General features: G+C 42.2%; 1 protein-coding gene across 4 annotated transcripts in view; it reads left to right on the top strand.

Moving 5' to 3' along the window:
• Positions 1 to 207: 207 nt before the first annotated feature.
• drc7 (dynein regulatory complex subunit 7) overlaps positions 208 to 21,947 on the top strand; it is a 40,474-nt gene continuing 18,734 nt past the window's right edge. Inside the window, exons 1-10 of one of the 4 annotated variants that reach the window (XM_086042557.1) lie at positions 208 to 247; positions 1,626 to 1,772; positions 2,125 to 2,278; positions 2,384 to 2,509; positions 7,106 to 7,300; positions 7,367 to 7,498; positions 7,562 to 7,780; positions 10,456 to 10,581; positions 10,764 to 10,842; positions 21,794 to 21,922. In XM_086042557.1, coding sequence (XP_085898683.1) covers positions 1,675 to 1,772; positions 2,125 to 2,278; positions 2,384 to 2,509; positions 7,106 to 7,300; positions 7,367 to 7,498; positions 7,562 to 7,780; positions 10,456 to 10,581; positions 10,764 to 10,842; positions 21,794 to 21,922 — 1,258 coding nt within the window. In that variant the 5' untranslated portion in view covers positions 208 to 247; positions 1,626 to 1,674. Of the gene's footprint in view, positions 248 to 811; positions 914 to 1,000; positions 1,227 to 1,625; positions 1,773 to 2,124; positions 2,279 to 2,383; positions 2,510 to 7,105; positions 7,301 to 7,366; positions 7,499 to 7,561; positions 7,781 to 10,455; positions 10,582 to 10,763; positions 10,843 to 21,793; positions 21,923 to 21,947 lie in introns of those variants that run through there. The other 3 variants (XM_086042531.1, XM_086042548.1, XM_086042540.1) reach the window with 3 other exon arrangements.

The following is a 21,947-nucleotide window of genomic DNA, read 5'->3' as shown; positions in this document are numbered from 1 at the left end:
GCCCTCCCATCAGCGCACTGATTGGATGACCGCTCTACGACGAAGGCCACCAATCACGAACAAGCATTGCAGGTGGGAGCTCTATGTTAACAGCATGTCACTGTCGAGGGCTCCATGTCAGACAAGCGGCTCATTGAAGGCACACAACAACATTTCTAGATTCCAGTCAGACAAGCAGAGCATGTGTCGAAGACACACAACAACATTTCCAGCTTGTGGTACACTGTGCACACAAAAGGCGCGCGAGGTGGTCGATTTATTTATTTATTTTTTTAAATAGATTAGAAATGCTGATGGAAGCCAGTTTAAAATCAGAGGTAAACTGGCCTATAGGTAGGTACTATTTAAAAAAAAAGGCGAATGGCGGACGACGGAAGGGTACCCACGTTGCAGACGGAAGATGAATAACAGACGCTCAATTTTTAGTAAAATGCCCGGCTCTGAATACACCAACGTACTCCCACAGACACACAAGATTTTTGTCTACTTGTAAATGACTGTTGTCTCCATGCCAAATTCTTTCCAAGGTCCGTTTGTTGAGTCTCGGGGTGTGCACATGTATATGATATAATTGTTGATTGTGTATGTTGTGTGTACACAGGTTTGTCTACTCTAAAAGTTAATAATCTAAACAGACTTCTGTCATAAATCAAAAAACAAAAACGTAATGAACGTAATGATTGACATTTTAGTGATTTCGGGTCGGGTCAGGCTCGGGCTCGGGCTTAAGATTTTATCTCTAACACCAATGATGACGCGTGGTGCACGAGCCACGTTACGTGACGTAATCTCCGGGTGCCTTCTCCTTAAATTTGCGTCATCGAAGAATGCTTGTTTCTCCCAACATTTGTGCCTCCTCCCTCCTCTGTTGTTCTCCTCATATCTTCGATGGGATCATGGGCTCATATATAGGGTGCGTTCTGAAATACCCTCCGAGCGCTAGCGCACTGATTCACTTGGACCGTTCGGAAATTCAGAGGGTTGTTCAAATGTGCCTTTTGGTTATTCAGAGTGACGGTGCGCTCTCTGCGCTCCAACTATGGTCTGCGTTCGCACATTTTTGTAAGTGAGGAAAGCGCTCTCTTGCAGCTCCGAACACTAAGAGTAGTGCGCGAGGACGTAAGATTCGCATATCGTCGTGCCACACGGCGGTAACCATGGCGACGAAACGACAACAGAAAAAGTCAATTGAAAGCAGCTAAGCTGACAAAGCTAAACACAGTACGGTACGGTCTTAGTTCATGTGTGTGTGTACAGTTTCGATAGTATATTGTTGATTGTATGATGGTATAGATAATTGCATGTCTGTTTTGGTGGGGCAAAGTAGAGCATATAGTTCTGACAGTCAGCCCTACCGCCATAAAATAGAAGTTAGATCACAGCTTATGGATGTAAATGTTGTGTTTCACGAGGTACACAATCTAATGAAATCCAGAACAACATATTTTGCATTTAGATAAAGAGAAGAAAAGTTAAGGTCCTGATCCTTTTGACCGACACTGTTATTTCATTTATTATTTAGCCTGTAGTGTATGAACTAATGAAATGACTGGCTTCGCGAGAGCTTCAAAAATACTGGAAGCAGCCAAATGATGCAGATAAATGACATTAGGGTTTTGGACCAGGCTGCCATTTTGGTGATGCAAGCAAATCAAGCCACTGACAGGTGAAGTGATGGAGACGCTGGTGGAGTCCAATAATGAAGAGCAAGCAGAAAATGGAAATGAGCAGGTGGAAGAAGCTCTACATGTCTCTGCTTCGAATGATTTCCTGTAAGTGACCGAACCCTTCGTGTGAGGCACGGCCCTGGATTTTTTTTTCTCTCCCGGGGCAAACGTGGGATTGACCTATAAGTAGATTTATAAATAATATTCCAAATTTTAGAATATCAAATGAAATGCTGGTGAGGCTTAACTGGGGCTACGCAAATTTCTGACAGTGCTATAGCACCTTCACCCTGGTGTAGGCATCACTTCTTCTTGACATGACACGCATGCTGAAACCCCCCCCACACACACACACACACACACACATGGAAACATTCTCTTGATCTCTGTTACTGTTTGTGCAGATTGTATTTGAATGTCCAGGATCTGGAGTTTGACTTGCACGTGTGTCTCACAGGCCCAGTCCACCCCTTCCTGAGTCATACAGGTGTAATTCCATGGAGGAAATTCGTCTGCTGGCCATCGCTGACAACTTCCAGCGGCAGTATCGTCTTTTGTGTCCCGAACGCAAATCTCTGCTGCTCTGCCCCATCAACGAATGCGGCGTCCAGGTACACAGACACTGCCCCATCAACGAATGCGGCGTCCAGGTACACAGACACTGCCCAAAATGATGTGTGTAACTCTGTAGCTCTGTCTGATCCCTCTTTGTTTAGAAGTTTGTGTCGACAACTCTGCGACCCACCATGACTAGCCATCCCGAGCTGCTGAACTGGGAAGGATGTGCTTCGTTTGTGGCTGACTTCCTGTCTCCGAATCCTTTGGAGCCACCTGGAGAGCTCGTGAGTATATCAAATTGTGAGTAGGATATGGAATGCTGAGCAGATGTTGTGCCGATTGTGTCGCATCTTAAGCTTGCTCTTAACTCAGAAATCTCCTACGTTGATGCTCTCGTGAATTACGGTAACACTGTACAATGTTTACCACAGAGCAGACAAAAGCATGCTTGATTATTGATTCAAATAACGATGCAGGCAAAAGCTTAGCTATGTTCAGAGACTGCATTTGTTTAGCATGCAAGATCCCTATCTGTTGGGGCTGAATGATTTTGAAAAAGTAATCTAATTAAGATTACATTTTTTTTCTCCTCAATATTGCGACTGTAATTTAAGGTTATGATTTTTTTAAGGTTATCTTTCAGTGTATTTTTTTTTTATCCAGCACAAGCTATAAAGTACTCTTTATTGCGGTAAAAAAGTATCATATTTGTTGTTGTTGACTCAACTGTGTCAAATGCAGTACTGAGATCTCGCAATACCCATGACCGTGCTTTTGAATAAACTGGAAATCTATGTGCCAGCTATTGAGTCTGGTCACACGCACATTTCTGAGGCGGGGCAAACCTGTGCAAACAATGAGCAGAGTAAACCAATCAGCAAATAGTGGACGTGACGTCAGAAAAGCGACTTGTGGAAGTGGAAAGCAAGGCAAACACGTGCTCTTTTTAAATAAATGGTTCCAGTGCCATCGGCTGCTCTGGTTTTAATGACTCTATGTGTTTCTGGTAATTTAAAACTGAGTTTAATGCTAAATGAGACAAACTACAGTATTGTCTATCCCGCGGGTCATTTTGGATGTTATTAGGATGGACTTCCGCCACCGAAGAGTGACGTTGGTCACCAAGAATACGTCACAGCAAGTAAACAAATTTCAAGTCGACACTGTGACAATTGTGCTCACAAAAGGTCCCATTTTTTCTGTGTGTGCTGGTAAAAAATTTAATCCGGTCCCACAGCGCGAGTGCGTGTTTTAATACTGCGGTCAAGCCAGCCTCCACTTGGAAAGGACAAGTCAAGCCAGCCACGCTTAATTTCTTTCATACTAGGCATTACTGTACCTTCAACAAAAAAGAATCCCACTATTAGTACTGAGATCTCGCAATACCCATGACCGTGCTTTTGAATAAACTGGAAATCTATGGACATAAACACTTAGGGTTAGAAATAGTTGTATCAAATAAGCTCTCTGTTATAACGCAACCAGTCCACTTCTGAGAGAATTTGAATCTTGAGATGTATTAAAAAATGTTCATTTGACATCTGCATATACTGTATGTCTGCAAGTATACCATATATTTTTTTGAGTGGGAACTGAACAATTCAACGGCAAACACTCTTGTCCATACCCACAAACATGCACAGAGTGTGGAATTTGTGGATAATACTTGTACTGTCGGTTTAAACATTAACTTTACATTTTTAGCAGAGCTAAATTTTTTTACTAAAAATTGAGTGTCCGTTATTCGTCATCCGTCTGCAGCGCGGGTACCCTTCCGTCGTCTGTCATTCGCCTTTTTTTCCGCGGGGGAAAAATAGTACCTATAGGCCGGTCCGTCTCTGATTTTAAACGGGCTTCTGTCAGCAATTCCGACTGCAAACCTCTATGGCATACCTGTTCACAGCCTGGTCCCTCACTCACGTCTGTCCCCCAAGCAACAACAACTCAACAACAACTCACTATTGTTCCTCGCTCGCCGCAGCCATTGAAGCCTCGCCGCGAAAAATAGACTAATGACAGACTGCAGATGGTCCCTGCAGAACTTGCTGATGAGCTGATCATTTGAAACAGTCAAATGCTATACTAAATCAATGAAAAATTCAGTTGCCCATGGAGCTTTGGATTAATACAAACACTAATTAATCTACCGAATACCAACATACAAACTGAACCTTAAATGAGCAAAACCTGCAGTAAAAACGGTGACGAAGTGGCCCAATGAAGCAAACCTGGCCCTACAGGATCGTTCGGAATGCACAGACTGGAGTGTCTTTGTAACAGCAAGCAACTTGGATGAATATACTGTACAGGCGCAACATTTTACATCAAAGACGTTTTGCACGTTCAACAACAACAAGCCGTGGTTCACCACCTAACTTCACCAACAAGCCAACAGAGAATGCCTATCAGAGTGGAGCCAGAACTCGAAGGCCCAAAACCAGCTGACAAACAAAATTAACATCGCCAAGAAACGCTTTGCAGAAAAGTTGAAAAAACTGTTTACTGCTGATGACTCTGTGTCAGGGTGGAAAGGTTTGCAATCAGTCAGCAGCCACACGAGAAAACCCCTCAAGCAGAAAACTATAGAGAATTGACTGATGATTAGAAAAGTAGAGGTTGACTTTTCTTGCGGGGGGAGTTGGGCGGGTTGGATTATACCTCTATTTAGCCATTATGGAATGAATTTGAACTTTTAAAATCCAAAATGAAGAATAAATACCAAGCTGCTGATTATAGGCTGCATTCATAAATTAATGTGAACAGAGCACTCTCTGCACCTCAGCAGCATACGAGGGACGACCAAGCGTCAGTTTAATAACTGAAAATTTTTCATTTTATCTTAAAATGGCTTACCTGAACAAGAATCCCGCATTGCATTGCAGCGAAATGTACAATCCCAGTGGATTAATGCACCTTGTTGTGCAAACCCAAAGTTAGTTGCCATGACTACCGTTGCTTCTTCATTTTCTTCTTTAAAAGAAGATGAAGAAGAAGCAACTAATTAAAGGAGACAAAGTAAGTACAGGTACGGTAGTCATGCCAACTAACTTTTGTTTTGTACTTCATCAATTTCCAAGGTGCAATAATCCACTAGTATTGTACCTTTGTACCAATGCGACGCAGGATTCTGTTTAAAAGAATCAATTTTAAGATAAAATGAAAAAGTAACATAGTTATCAAGCCAATGTTTCGTTGTCTTCGTCCTTGTATGCTGTCAGGGTGCAGAGCGCACTATGCTCACATTAATTTATGAATGCAGCTGTTTACTTTCCTTGCACTGCCTGCACTGGCTCCCAAATTTGGGGGAACCCTGAATAACTGAACGTCACATTTGAACAACATTCCGAGTTTCCCAACGGTCCGAGTGAAGCAGCGCGCTCAGAGTGTATTTACGAACGCACCCACAATGAGGAAACGAATCTTTGTAGTCTCTTTTTTTGTAAAACAAACAAAAAAGACATCGATATTTTGGGACGAGTCCGATTTAGAAGGAAGAAAAATAGCAAAGTAAAACTGTAATAGATACAGTTATGGTCACAATGAAAACCCACAATAGAGTTAGCCACAATAACTGAAGCATGAAGAAGCGAGGGAACACTATGTTCTACTCCAGATTTGAAAAGGACACTTTCACACCCCACACCCGCCCAACCGCATCACCACGACCTCCATCACACCCTGATTCCTTCTTCTGCCTTGACGATTCATGAACGGGATATGAAACGGCTCTTCAAGCAACAAAAGCTGAAGAAGGTATCAGGATGGATTGTCTCACCCTACCTGAAAGTCTGCACTGATCATGGACCACTGCTGGACCCCCTGCAGTTTGCAGTTACTGAGCAAACAGGTCAGTGGAAGACGCAGTCAACTTGGGGGTGCATTTCTTCCTGCAACACCTCGATGGCGCAGGGACCTATGCGAGGATCCTGTTTGTGGACTTCAGTTCTGCGTTCAACACCATCATCCCTAACTAATTTCCTCCAAGCTCCTCCAGCTCAGCGTGTTTCCTGCCTTTCTAGGATGTACAGCTTTCTGACGGGAGGTACATCTTAATCAACACTTATCATCCAAACCACGCACCCCACAATGATGCATCCGCTTTCCGCTGTTCTACTCTCTCGACACAAACGACAGCATCTCGACGTGCCCAGGTCGACCGAAGTTTGCAATCGGAATCGCTTAACAGACACTCCGGATTAGAGCCGAAATGGGCAAGACGAGATCGGTCTAACAAAAAACGAGTTTTTAATTTTTTTTTCCCCCCGCACTAAAATTGTTATACGGCGTACACAATTTTAAATGATCAAAAAAACGTATCAAATACGGGGAAAACTTATAAGTTGACAGGTAAGTGAGCACTCTCCACATCATTTGCTCAATTGTTTTGTGCTACCACACTAACGGTATCCTTACATTGCTTAATAACTCTGTACTTTTGTATTACGTCCTAAATGGTTTTAGTTATAGTTGCTTGTTGCTGTAATATAGAGTAGCTCAACTACTGGAGACAAATTCCTTATGTGATTTTGCATATTTGACCAATAATAATAATAATAATTGACCAATGTTTCTGATTGTGATTCTTTAAAAAGTGGGTGTGATGAGCCCTTTCTCTGTCTGCGGCACCTGTGGGTAAAAGTCTAGTGTTAAGCTGTTCACCGGTGGTGACACCCCTGGTTTAATGTATGAATGTTGAACCCTCTCACTGGGAAGTTTGGGTAAACCCTTTCAGCAGGGTGGGTGCTATGCCCCTTTCATCATGAAAAGTGTGAGAGTTGAGCCCTTTTAACAGGAAAAAGTGTTTTTTTTTTTTTAATGTTTGCCTGGAAAAATGTGGGTGTTGAACCTTTTCATTGGCAAAAATGTGTGTCTATGTGCAGCCTAGGTTCTTGTTCTCCGCCACCTCGGTGTTGCGTAGTCAGACAGCGACATGTTTCGAGTATGCCGCCGTACTGTGCAGTCTGCTGCTGGGAGCCAATTACGATGCTTACTGTGTTAGCGGCTACGCTAGCAAGGAGATGTGTCTGCTAGACCAAAGACTGCACGAGTGCCCCGTCAAGGACGCCCAGGCAAAGGTAGGACAGTTGGCCGGTCAGGATGTGTGCATGATCTGACAGCGAGCTCTCATTGGTGTGGTGCAGATCGCAGCCTCTGACTTGACGGCTGACAGTGAGCCTTGGGCGAGATTTCAGCGCGAGCCCAAGAGTCGTTTCTTGACACAACAAGCCAAGAAGATACAGGAAGAGGCTGAAGCCCAAGCCAAGCAACAAGAGGTAACATGAAAACACATCTCAGTGTCACTTAGCTTGTGCGCTAACACCATTTGACCCGAGCAGGAGGTTCCGCAGCCACCTGTAGACCCGCTGAAGGGTTTGCGGGTCCACTGTTGGGTCCTAGTGTTGTCTGGATGCCGAAGCGTCCAGGAGAACTTCTTTGTCGACCCGTTGACAGGAAGGAGCTTCACAACCACGTATAAGCATTTTTTGGGCGTCGAGAGCGTTTGGAACAACCTCAACTACTACGTCAACATGCAGGACTGCAAGGATGGCTGTGCTGTGAGTGTCGAAAACCTTTATTGTAAACTGCTGTAAAAAGTCAAAAACAGTTTTCAAATGACTCAAGTGAATATATTTTTTAAAGGGAAGCACTGGAAAAGTGCAGCAGTCAAGCAAAAACCATAAAATGTGTTTTTGTTTTCATCCATCTATGCATGATCTTTCGCACTTGGATGGTGGATAAGATGGAGGCTATCCCAGCTGACTGTGGGTGAAAGGCGTAGTACACTGGATCTACACAATGGCTGTATGAATGTAGAAGCCAGCGTGTCAGTTAGCAGATTGCATGCAGTATGAACCGGAGGTGTCGCGTGATTAAATCTACTTATCAAAATGGAGGCTGAAATTTAAAAAGAAATGATTGCGCTAGACCACTAGCACAGGGAGTCAAAGCAATGCAAATACAAGCCAACTCTCAGACCACCTGACTGTGACATTGGTCCAGTTGGGCCAGCATCTAAAAGTATGTAGTAGACCATCCGCCGTCAGGGGGCCAACCACATTTTGCACTATTCGAAAGTACACTATTATTGCACTCCACGGCCAAAAGGTCTTCCCACGTAATCCTGCAGTTTTAATTCTGTGTTGAGATTTTTGGAGGATGACCAAAACTGTCAAAGCAACACTGTGTCATGTCAGTTTCTGTTGATTATGGCGGCGCCATGTGGATAAAAGCGGTAGTGTTTTGACAAAAATCAACCACATTTCCCATACGTGCCAGCGCGTAGTGTCGTGAAATCCTGAGCCGTCCTTATAACGAAAGGAGGAAGTGAGTATGCCGTAAAGAAATTCAGGAAATTTGTATTTTTTTGTGTGCCAGGGTTGAGCCCATCCTCCTCAAAGTTGCTTTGTGCTAGTAAAACCGATACAGACCCTCTCAGAGCATGAACTCGTTCAACTACTGTACTTGTAAGTCAATGTTTCATCAAAAGAGTTGTGAAAAAATTATTAAGGTCGATTTCTTGCCAAGTGCTGCTTTAAATGCCAGATTTTTTAAATCTTTATGTGTGGGGTCTGTGACGGATAAACAATCTTTGAAGATTTGAAAAATCCTTGTGTGTACCGGGCATTCGAGTCATTGCCAGTCAGCGGCAAGGCACATGCAGACAAACAAGCATTCACACTCACTTTCACACCTGGACCTTTCTGAGCCACCACCTTATCGTTTGTTTATCTCAATTGCCGCTTTTCCATTAGCCCCAAAACAGCCCCACACCACACCACTCTGCTATGGCCGGCACCACACCACACAGCCTCCGTTGCTTTTCCATTACAACACGCAAAGGGCAGTGGGGGGCGGAACCAGAAGCCTGTAGGGTTATGCCATAATATTTCACAAGTGACGAGTCACGAACACTGTTTCTGATGTGATTAAAAATATCAATCAATCAATCAATCACATTTTATTTATATAGCACTTTTCATACATAAAAATGCAACTCAAAGTGCTTTAAAACATTCAAAGCAAAACATAGAATTATCTTCAATCAAAAGAAAAGATAAATTATTTAAAAGTTGTTGAAAGCCAAACTAAAAAGGTGTGTCTTGAGCTTCCTCTTAAAAATATCAACAGTCTCTGCAGACCTGACGTCCTCTGGCAGGCTATTCCAAAGGTGAGGACCAAAACGGCTGAATGCAGCCTCGCCATGCATTTTGGTCCTCACCCTTGGAATAAATAAAAGGCCGGCGCCAGAGGACCTCAGGATCCGCGAGGGCTGGTATGATAAAAGCAAATCAGATAAATAAGATGGCCCAAGACCATTAACACATTTATAAACTAATAAAAGTACTTTAAAATCGATCCTGAAACACACAGGGAGCCAATGCAGCAATTTCAAAACTGGCGTAATGTGCTCCCGCCCTCTGGTTCTCGTCAGCACCCAATATGCAATATGAATTCCGGGTTTAAGACAGTGTGACAGCCGCCGCTAGCAACCGTCGAGACCAAAATACTGTGTATATAGTACACTTAATGGTGTTTTACAGCAATACTGAACCATATTTACAATTGCATATGTACCATGGTTCATAGGTGTTTCTAGCCCACTTTTGGGGGTGCTCATGCACCCCTAAATTCAAAGCCCTTCGGCGGCCGCCCAAAGCCGCCATCCCTTAGGTGGGGGCCACAACTGTCATGCCAGTGTAATGGTGAGGCTCCGCTCTGCGGCTGAAGACCTCTCCTTCAAGTGAATGGAACCGGCGAGCGGTGTGTGCTCTTGTTGTTTCACCCTAACTTCAATCTTTCATCCATTAATACGTGTATTGTAAATATGGTTCATTGTTGTTTTAAAACTCAATCATGTTTATTTTTCATACTGTATTTTTCTGACTTTGGCGATGACCAGCGGGCGGCTATGTGTCTTGTGAAGCCAGGAAATGATCCTTGCTGTATCGCTGTCGGCCAATCAGTTGACAGTAACAATGAAGCCCCACTTGATCCCAGATGGCCTGTGTTTTAGAACCACCAACAGGATGGTTCTGAAAAGCAATTCCATTGTAACCACTCGGCCCCACGTCACATGCGTGCCTGGCTGCATCATCAGCAAGGGGAGATCTTGCAGTTCACCTGTAAAATAATTTCTGCTTCCACAATGTCAAGCATGTGTGCGCTTCTACCGCCCTGATTTGACTGGGTTTGTGTGTCGGTCAGTGTGTTTGCATGTGCGTGTGTGCAGGAGCTGGTGTATGACCTGCATGACATCAAATTGTGGGAGCCCGTCCTGTTTGGCGTCACCAGTAAAAGACAACTGAGCATAAACCTCCTCAAGAGGAAAGAGATGAAAATGATGGGCATGACTTGGGTATGTTGTCTTTGTCTGTTTGTTTTGTGTGCTTGTGTGTGTGCGTGCGTGCTTGCACGAGGCAAAGACTCAGAAGTTGGATTATGAAACTCAAATACAACAAAATAGACACAAGATTTTCAGAATATAACATGAATTAGCTGCAGAGTCAAAAAATACATTGTGTATGTTTTGGTGTGAAGGAGGAAGAAGAGGAAGAGGAGGCCCGTGTGTTTGAGATGCCGAGATCCTGGGTCAGTTCAGTCAGCATTTCCAAACAAGGTAGCCAATGTGTGATCCGACTGCTCTCCCTCACATATTACACTGTGTTTGACAATTTTAACATATGTTTAGCTCTTATTGAACAAATCACCATGATGACATGACATGAGACATCTCCATTAACAATGAAGGTTGCTTCATGTAGCAGTCAGCAACCTGGGGATTATTCTGAATTTAAACCCATCGAGCCAATACTACATCAATCTCCATCAAATCAACCTTCTTTCACATCAAAAACATTTTCAGCCCCCGGTCAGCCCTCGTGACTCTTTTGCCAAGACCCTCATCCGTGTCCTCATCCACTCACTTCCTGTAAGGGCTAGTGCAACCGAGTCCTGTACGTGGTGCCTAGCAAGGTCCTGGATAAACTCCAATATGTCCGGAACTCCTGCTAGTTGTAACCCGATTAAAACCTTGGCAGCTTCCAAATAGTCTTCAAACTTATCCAAATGATCGACAGATCCCTGGACACTTGGCCCTACCATGCAATAGATCCCCGACTTTGTCCATTCAACACCCCTTCCTGGAAGCTGCCCTCATCCGATCCTGCTCCCATCCCCAACACAAACCTGGCTAAATTTGAAAATAGTGATTGAACAAATTATTATGCACAATAGTTTTAGTGATCAAGTTACATGTTAACGTAGGAATCCTTCTTGGATATCACATTAATAACTCTCATTCATTGAAGTTGTAAGTCCATGTATCGTTTCATTCGGGGTGTCATTGCAAGATTGTAAGCATTGTCCCCCTGAGTTGCTGTTTGGAGGTGCACTGTGCTGGTCTCCACACATTAATAATTTTTTTGGTATGGGAAAGATATGGATTATGAATCCTTACCAAGAAAGTTCTTTCTTAGAGTAAATACCGATCCACCATAAAGTCAATGTCTGTGTCTTCAACCCCATCATGAACGCAATTCTTGCATAGTAATGTTTTACATATAATACATTAATATTAGGGCTGCAACTAACGATTATTTTACGAAGCAATTAATCTGTTGATTATTTTGTTAATTAAGTGATTAATCGGAATTGAAGTTTAAGTTTTTAATTCCATCCCTTTATTCAAAAACAGGACATTATTGCAATTATGGATTTGGTAACACAATTCAATCCCTAACATTTCAGAAAATAGACAAAACTGTAAAGGCAGACATTTGTAAATGTCTTAATATCATTCAACACAAAGATAAATCAGTCTTTCATGCAGGACGACAGAAATCAGAGAGTATTTACTGTTGTGAGGCTTAAATTCTGAGGATTTGGACATTTCTACACGATTAATGAATTATTAAAAATAATCGTTGCTTAATTTGATAATTGATTGGTTTTGATTAATAAATGTATCTTCACACCTGTTATAATAATTATAAGAATAATAATCATTATTATTATTTTATTATTACCTGTCAAGTATAGTTGTTTTTCCATAGCCATGGATTGCAGAAACCCTAACAAAACTAGTGAACGTCTGACAAAGAGCTGTGAGCGTCTCTATATTTTTGAGAGTGCTTCTTGGCTCCTCCTGACATCATTAGCGCCCTTTGCTGTGATTGACAAGAACCTTAAAAAAATGACGGACTAAATCAAATCAAACTATATTTATATACCACTTTTCATGGCAAGGCAAGGCAGTTTTGTTTACATGTATATAGCATTTCATACACAGGGGCAACTCAATGTGCTTCACACAAGCAAAGACACAACACCTCCAAGAATTTACAAACACAACAGTTTACATTCAAAAGCAAAGCAGAGAAAACAAAAGTAGCTTACAAAAATTACTAGAATGTACGTTGACAACATTTAAACACATTGACAGAAAACGCTTAATTACTTTACTTTAAAAAAAAACATTTAAAAGTAACTTTACTTGAAAAAAACATTTAAAAGTAAAGTAATAAAAGTCATCATCTTCCAAACCGCTTATCCTATACAGGGTCGCGGGGAGGTGCTGGACCCTATCCCAGCTGACAATGGCCGAAAGGCAGACTACACCCCGAACTGGTCGCCAGCCAGTCGCAGGGCACACACACACATCGTGACTGAGTGGGAACCCACGCTGCCCGCACACAACTCAGGCGTGTGTACCACTACACTATCAGTGACTAGAAATAAAAGTGAGTTTCTAAAATATATAAAAGAAAAAAAGATTTTTAATTTTTTAGAGGACCTTAATCAAAGACATGAGAAAAAAAGCAACGTTTTTAACCTGGATTTAAAAGCATTTACACTCGGGGCTGACTTCACTTCTGTTGGCAGCTTATTCCATTTGTGTGCAGCATAACAGCTAAATGCAGCTTCACCATGTTTACCTTGAACTCTGAGCTCCACTAATTGACCCAAGTCTGCAGATCTCAGAGCCCTACAGGGTTTATATTCAATCAGCATTTCATTCATGTATTCAGGACCCAAACCATTCAGTGATTTATATAGACCAGTAGCAAAATTTTTAAATCTATTCTATAGCCAATTGGGAGCCAGTGTAAAGCCTTTAGGACTGGAATAATATGTTCCGATCTCTTTGTTCTGGTAAGAACCTGAGCTGCAACGTTCTTGAATGAGCTGCAGCTATTTGATGCTCTTTTGAGGGAGCCAGAGCCAGAATCTCGTCTTATTTGTTATTGCGGATAAACATGGCCTTTGTTTTTGGAACATGGCGCCTCGTGACACACACTTTGGACAATGTTGACAGTAATTTGATCCCCTGCTTATGAAGATAAATCCCATTGTGTTGGAAAAGATGATGGCGTTCTCAAAAAATTGAAAAATTGTCAAAAAAAATTCACAGAATGAGAAAGCACAAATGCTTCTCAGCCATCTTGACAGCGACATTATCCGGCTGAAGCGTTCAATGAACGTTCAATGGCCACAACAGTTCTTTTCGGTGAACTGAATCATTAGAATCAGTTAATCAAAAAGAAGCGTTCAAAAGATTCGTTCACCGAACGCTCTCACCAAACCAGCCCCCGCCCCACCGCCCGCTGCCCCACAAAGAAACACACAGCCCACCCACACACTCGTTCGTGAATGGGAAATGCAACATGTTCACTATTGAATTGTACGTGAACGGGAAACGCAGTACGTTCACTCACTGAATCGTTCGTGGAGGGGAAATGCGCGAATGGGAAGTTATGTCCCAGATTCATTCGTGGACGGGAAGTTCCCTTACTAATTCCTTCGTGAACGCCAGTAGTGTGGCAGTATGTTCATAAAATCCCTCCTCCATCTGACGTCGGCTGCTGATTGCTTGTTTGCGAAGATTGACGACATGCTCGCAGCTGAGCTCAAATGAATGGAGAAAAGAATGAATCACTATGTTCTGTACCTGTTCTTTGCTTGAATAAAGGTATATAAAAAAAGGACGAAACACTTTATCCATTCACTCACGTTCACTTAAAAGATTGGTTCTTTTTGAACGAATCGTCCAAGAACGACCCAACACTAGCGTTGGACTTGCCGGACTGTAGGAAGAGGTCCGCTTAAAAATACCTCTGTGTTCAAAGATTAAATTTTTTGTAAAAGGTCAACAAAGCCTTCAGCGTCTCTGATTGTTTTTTCAACACATCAAATGCTCCTGTGTGAATTATGACCGATCTGACAGTCGAATGCTCAGCAGCAATCCTCTCGACCTTTTCCGAAATATCAGAAACCATACCATTAGCAAAACACAGAACCTTTGTGTGCTTTCTGCTGCATAGTTGTTTGACGCCAAATAGGGCTTGGCACCTATTATCATTTGCCTCCGAGGCAAGTGGCTGGTTGATCCTGCCAGTATGCTTGTCTCAAAGATCAAAGCCATGCAATTCTAACTACACATGGGCCATAACCTATACTTTGTAACCTTCCGAAAATCAGAGCCTTTTTATGATCGCAAGGACTCACCAGTGTAGTGCTCACCATCTGCCGTCGTGGGAGTTGAAAAGCACTCGTCGTGCATCTGTGATATCCAACTTGTTCAGCTTGTACATGTATTTCATTATGTCATTTTTATCAAAGTGAGATGTGAATTCACTTCGACAGAATGTTGACTGACACTATTGTTGAAATGTATAGTGTTTTTTTAAAATGAATGAACATTGAAAAATCAAAGCATTATACACACGGTGGCTTTAAATTAAAGAGACTCTTGGATGAGCTTATTATTGGCACTTATATAGCTGGACGCTTTATAAAAATGTATTTTCATGTTATTGCCTGGGCATGCAAATGGCACCAATTTGGTTGAATGGCCCATTTAAGCATTGCCATAGAATGAGGGATTCCTGCGTTTGATACATTTGATTTAATGGTAAACAATACATTGACATTGTTATTGAAAGGCTTGTGCAGGCTAAAATGAATAGCCTAGACAGCGCCGTATGTTGGGTACGTGCGTGACTTCTTTCAACTAGAAATGACGCTATTTATGACCTCATCAAATGCAACCAGTGGGTAACAGGCTTGCTTGTCACCAAATAATTTACAGTCATTAAAGAGACACTTGGATGAGCTTAACATTGGCATTTATATAATAGGTTTGCATGTAAAAATGACATCAGCACTCAAATGCCCCCCCCCCCCCCAAAAGACTGTAGTGATTTAAGGGCTTTTTTGTGATTACATTTATGACAAATTGGCCCGCCCCTTTTTGGGGCTGGGCTTGTTATTTTTTCGGTCTCAGCGATCTACGTCACGGGAGGGAGCCAAGCGTGGTAGTATTGCTCGCTTTGCCAGTTCTGTAGTCTAAAACGGCGACCGATCACCACCAAAATGCAAATGCACATTACTACTCTTGTCCACTTCAACCTGTGAAAGTATAAAAGTGTTCTGTACAATAGTTTGGATTTATTGACATAAAACGTGATCTCATCATGATCACCTCCACAAAATCAAAAATACCGTGGCGATCGCTTCTGCACTTACACAGGCTGAAGCGGACAAGAGCATGAATGCGCACACGAACCCTGACTGGTTAGATTTCGGACATTTAGCGACGCTAAACTCGTGTCGACTCTCAGGAGGCAGACGGCGACTGGCAGCGGCAAACAATCAGCATGGATCTTTATTTCCCCACCTCCGTTCCCTCCCCGGCTAACGGTAGGGTAACGGCACAGCGAATAGCAACAACTAGCTTCAGGCCATTAAAACAAAAGGCATTAGCACAACAACAATAGCTCCCTACTGTCCTTCCAGCCTGCGTCTTCATGTCGCGGCGTTGCCTCCCAAGCAGTCGCATGCGTTGTCCGACACCGCTTGCAGCCGCGAGAGTGAAGCTACCTCAGAGTGAGGTACGACCTCATCGAACACCGGGGGTGTCTTGAACGTGCGCATCCGACTCCACAGCCGAGTGTGGCGGCATTGGAACGCACTATTTCGGCTGTCACGTTCCACGTTGGACGGCGTGTTGTCGGTCGAAAAACTGGGGCCATTCCTCATCCAAATAAATGTGCACGTCTACTCATTCCTATTTCAGTCTTTGTAAATATCCTGACTGGTGTTAAATGCCAGTGCCTCGCTTAACCCACCCTCATCCTAACCGTGATCAGCAAAGAAGCTGTGTGTTTAGTTTTTTTGTTTTGTTTTTTTAAGAAAAGATGCAGTGTGCGCTCGTCCCAGCATAAATCTATGTAGGTCTGCTCACTTTCACATTTCTTCATTCTCATATAAATCAGCCACGGAGAGGTTAATCCTTTTGATATGTTGAAGTGGGCATTAGTAGGGATGTCCACATTACGTTCCATTGGACGGCGTGTTCTCGGTCGAAAAACTGAGGCCATTCCTCATCCAAATAAATGTGCACGTCTACTCATTCCCATCCTCAGTCTCTGTAAATATCCTGATTGGTGTTAAATGCCTCGCTCGTCCTAAACCGTGATCAGCAATGAAGCTGTGTGTTTTGTTTCTTTGGGGGTTTTTTTCAAGCAAAGAAGCAGTGTGCGCTTGTCCCAGCATAAATTTATGTAGCTCTCCTCACTTCCACATTTCTTCATTCTCATATAAATCAGCTATGGAGAGGTTAATCCTTTTGATATGTTGAAGTGGGCATTAGTAGGGATGTCCACATACATTTTGGTGCCAATTGATCACCATTTTTGGACGTTATAAGCAATGAAAGTAGAATGATTTCCAATGGAAAGTTTGTAATTGGTCCCTCCAGTGACTCCGACCTAACAAGAATAGAACGCTAGGGGGCGCGACCATTCTCCTCATTAACAAGAGGCGTTATTCATGGAGTCACTTACTGTATTTCCTAATTCCTCCCAAATTTATTGATAAAATAGAAAATGACAACTCTTTTCATTATCCTGATCAAAAAATATATAAAATTAACTTGTTAGTGAAAACATGGCCATCCATCCCTTTAAAGGTTTTCCCATACTGTGCCCCTCTCTATAGGGGGATCGGCTGCAATTGTTTTTTTTTTTTTCCTTATCTCCCTTTCTTTCCTCATGTTTCCTTTTTCCCATTTAAGAAACTCTGTACACCAAGTAGCGGACCGCCAGATTTCCTGTTCTGTTTCCCTCTGTAGGTCATTGTTATTTTTCATGTTTCTTGGATGGGTTGTAACTGTGATGATAAATTGTGTGTTTATACATACTTGGCCACTAAAGATGATTCTGATCCTGTGCATTCCGGAATTTTGCTGAATTTGTGGTTCCACCTCCATGGTTGTTGTTTCTAAACAGCTAATATGCTGACCATGGTCATTAATTTAGTGCACCTATGACTGAAGTCAAAGAATGTAGCAAAGTCACACAACACCTCAAATGCTACAATGCAAGAGCAGCAGATAGTCCCAGTAGAATCAAGCACTTTTTGGTTGTGCTGGCATGAGGTGGCTTTTAATTTCAAAGTAGACATCATTAAAATGTCTAAAAGTCATGCACAAAGTGCAGCAATGTATTAATCCTGTAAAACTCAAAAGAGCCGGGAATAGGCGGACGCCTCCATGAGGCTCATGCAAACCCCATGTGCAAACGGTTTGCTTGTCCCAGTGATCCTTGGAGCTAAATTGTCGGGGAATTTATGCCCCTGGCAGGGTCACCCATGGCAAACAGGTCCTACACTCTAAAAACAGTTGGGTTAAAAATAACCCAATTTTGGGTCAAAAATGGACCGATCCACAACTTGGGTCAATTTAAATGTTAAATTTGACCCAATTGATGTGTTTAAAAAGGACCGACCCAGACTTGGGTCAATTCTAACCCAAAAATTGTTGAACAAGTTCACATTGCAACTCTGGTCTCGCTCACTCTGGTTGTTCTTATGCTGTTGTTGGTGATTCAGCACAATATTAAACTTATTTTCTCATTAAATCCAGACAAATTATTTCCTCAACAGTCCATACAAACCAACGGATCAACCTCTGGCGGCAGCGATTACGCCGTCGCGGTGAAGCATCCGCCGTTGTCCGCACAGGAACTGATTTCCTGGTTCCGCCGCGCTGAAGTACAATTTAGTTTGCGCAAAGCACACACAAGAGCCGATTATGTGCTGGAATCCATTCCTGAGTCAATATTCCCTCAGGTTTCGGCATGGCTCGAACTCCAACCAGACGAGATAAAATAAGATGACTTGAAATCATATATGCTGAGGGAATTCACCCTTACGCCAAGCGGCTGCTTCGTTTCCCGCTTCAGCCGCTTGGTGACAGGATTGCCCACAACGTCTGGAATGAAATGCAAGCATTTGCTTGCCTTCCTGATACTGACCCATCAACTAAGAAGCACAAGCAAGTCGACCTAACGCACACCATCGGTTGTGTTTTCTTCAATATCTTTCCATCTAGCTGAGTAAGAGGGATCGCTCACATTTAATAATATCTTTAATTGAGCCGCCTGATAGTAGCTCTCTAAGCATGGGAGTCCCAGTCCCCCTTTATTTTTAGTTAACTGCAACGTTCTGTACCTAATTATTGGTCTCTGCCTCTGACAAACAAATCTTGAAATCATTTTATCCCACTCCCTAAATTCCCCTCCTGTTAACTCCACTGGCAGACTCTGAAACAGGTACAGAAGCCTCGGCAGTATATTAATTTTAATCACCTCTACTCTTTGTGATATGGTCATATAGGGTATCAGATTCCATCTGGAAATATCTAATTCAATTTTTCTAATCAGTGGATCAAAGTTAATGACTTTCAATTGTCCTAAATTTCAGGGAAGATTTACTCCCAGATATTTGATTGCTTCTGAGTCCCATTTTATCTCATAATTGTCCATAATCTCCTGGGATGGTCTATAATTGAAAGTGATGACCTTGGTTTTTTGTATATTCATTTTATACCCTGAAAAATGCCCATAATCTATAAGGGTTGACATGAGTGCAGGAAAGGATGTGTCTGGGCTGGATAAGTATAATAAAAAGAGCTATTTTTTGTACCCCTCCCCCCATAGCAATACCAGTTATATTCTCATTTTGCTTTATCCAACTACTAAGAGGTTCTAGAAAAAAAGGAAAGAGTAAAGGAGTCGCCGCACATCCTTGTCGACATCCTCGTTCCAGTGTAATAAAGTTTGACAGACTCCCATTAACCCAAATCCTGGCTTTAGGTGCATTGTACAAGGCCTGTATGGTCTTAATGAAGCTCCTGTGGAACCGAAACCTTTCCAGCACTTTATATAGGAAATCCCACTGGACCGAATGAAATGCTTTTTCCGCATCTATTCCGACCACTATTGCCTCCATCCGATTTTTTATCATATGGTGCAGCACGTGGAGGGTGCGCCTGATATTATCCTGCGTCTGTGTCCGTTTTATAAAACCCGTCTGGTCCAACTGGATTATGCCTGGCAAAATTATTTCTAGACGTCTGGCTAGGATGGCTGTGAACAATCGATAATCTTGGTTAAGAACACTGATGGGCCTGTAGCTGGAGCATTCCTGTTCGTCTTTCCCCTCCGTCGGAATCACCGATATAATAGCTTCTCTCCATGAGTAAGGAATTCCTCCCTCCTTTAAGACCCAATTAAATGTTTTGTGTAAAAGTGGTATCAATGTTACCCTCAGCGATTTATACCACACTTCGGTATATCCATCAGTTCCAGGGGATTTGTTGGGTTCAAGATTAGAAATTGCTCTGTTTATTTCCTCAACTGTTATTTCAGCCATCAAAGACTCATTCTCTTCACTTGTTACTTGGGGTAAATTTCATTTTTCAAAAAAACTGGTCTATCTAGAGTTCATTACATGCTTTTCATTGAGCATACAGATTCGTATAACTTTCAAAGCATTTTTGTATTTCCTTAGTTTTAGTCACCATTGAGCTTGTTTGTAGGTCTCTTATTTTGTAGATTGAGTTTTTCGCCTCCTTTTTTTTTCAATTTATATGACAAGCATTTTGGGGATTTACCCCCTACTTCATAATAGCTTTGTTTTATAAACAATAGCTTTTTTTGAATCTCCTGCGTATATATGTCATTTATCTCTGCTCTCTTTTTTTTAATTTCTTCATTTGTGCTCTCTTCCAAATTCTCCTTATGCTCACGTTCTAGTTGCTTTAAATCCGTTTTCAGAGTATCGAGTTTTAACTGCCTTGACTTTTTAAGATATGCTGATTTAGCTATTAACTTCCCTCTCAAAACAGCCTTACGTGCATCCCAAAGCACCGCCGGGGAAACCTCGCCATTGTCGTTTTCTTTTATATACATCTCGAGTTCTTTCACAATTTCTTCCTTTATTTGTCCTTTTAATAGATTTGGGTTCAGTCTCCAGATTGTTGTTTTTTTTCTCACTTTCCAGGCAAGGTGTTAGATAAAGAGGACTGTGGTCTGAAAGATCCATTACCCCGATATCACATTTTTCAACTCAATAAATATCCTTAGCATACATCAGGAAGTAATCAATCCTTGAGTATATATTTTGTGGTGATGAATAATAAGTGTAGTCCTTAATGGAGGGATGTAAATCTCTCCATACAACCATTCCCATTTCACATAATAGAACCTTTATTTTTTTGCTAGTTATATTTTTTTGTATTGCTTTTCCAGAGGAGTCTAACTGTGGGTGTAGTCTTTGGTTCAAATCACCCCCAGCATTCAGAGTACCCTCTGCCTGTGATGTCATCAAATCAAGCATCTGTCTGTAAAAATTCCACTCTGAGCCTGGTGGAGCATATATATTGAGAAAGGACACCATCTCCCCCTCAAGTTTCCCCTTAACCAAGATATAGCTCCCCTCTCTATCACATGTCACCGATACTTTTTCAAATGAGATTCTCCCCGAAATTAGAATAGCCACCCCTCTCCGGTGCCCTGACTTTTAAGAAGAGGAGAATATTTGGTTGTAACCATTTCTTTTAAGCTTAGCATGTTCCTTCTAAGTCAGATGGGTCTCCTGCAAAAATATCACCCCAGCTTCTTTTTTCATCATACTGAATATCTTACTCCTTTTGGTTGGGTTGAGTACACCATTCACCTTATATGAAACTACTCTAATGCTATTTTTGGATGCCATTGTTCTTCAGACAAAGTGACTTTTGACTCATTCTCCCTTTCATATTTAACCCCCTTTCGCTACAAAACCAATTTTGAACTATATACAATGTTGAACAAACATATAACAAAACATTTACAAAAAAAAACTTCCTTATGTGAGGTCTGAATGTTGACCCTGTGTGAGCTTTGATTTTCAGTCCCCTCTGAGGGATGTCCTCTGCTCCCTGTTTAAAACAGCCTTGTCCATAAATCTGCAATTTAAGTGCTACTCCGACGCCCTTTGCTTGTGAGGACATACATTTGGAAAAAGAACACTCGTATAAAATGCTGCAACCTGAAGAAAACACCTCTGTTGTTCAGAAACCTTTATCTCTACTTAATTGCTTGACATTATCAAATGTTCACCTAAGCGTCCCGATTTTTCCGGAAAGCTTGCAGTTTCTGTTTGTATCCAATCGGAATCTCCGTCGCGCCACTTGCCTCCGCCGTGCGGGTCTTCGTCCACATCTGTCAGTTTTGTGCTGTGTTCAGACTTGGAGACTCGTTGGCCAGGAGGCAGGAAGTTGACGCGCTACAAAAAAGCAGAACTGGAGAGGTTTGCACCTTACCTGCGAATGGACGGTCTAGTGACCCGATTGAGCATCTTCAAGGACCTGGACTGTGAGCATACACGCAAAGCACATGT

This window comes from Filicampus tigris, chromosome 1 (assembly GCF_054856515.1).
Source record: "Filicampus tigris isolate MCC_2025a chromosome 1, RoL_Ftig_1.0, whole genome shotgun sequence".
Classification (NCBI taxonomy): Eukaryota; Metazoa; Chordata; class Actinopteri; order Syngnathiformes; family Syngnathidae; genus Filicampus; species Filicampus tigris.
Note: the sequence above shows the minus strand (reverse complement) of the source record. Positions and strands in the feature narration are given on the sequence as shown.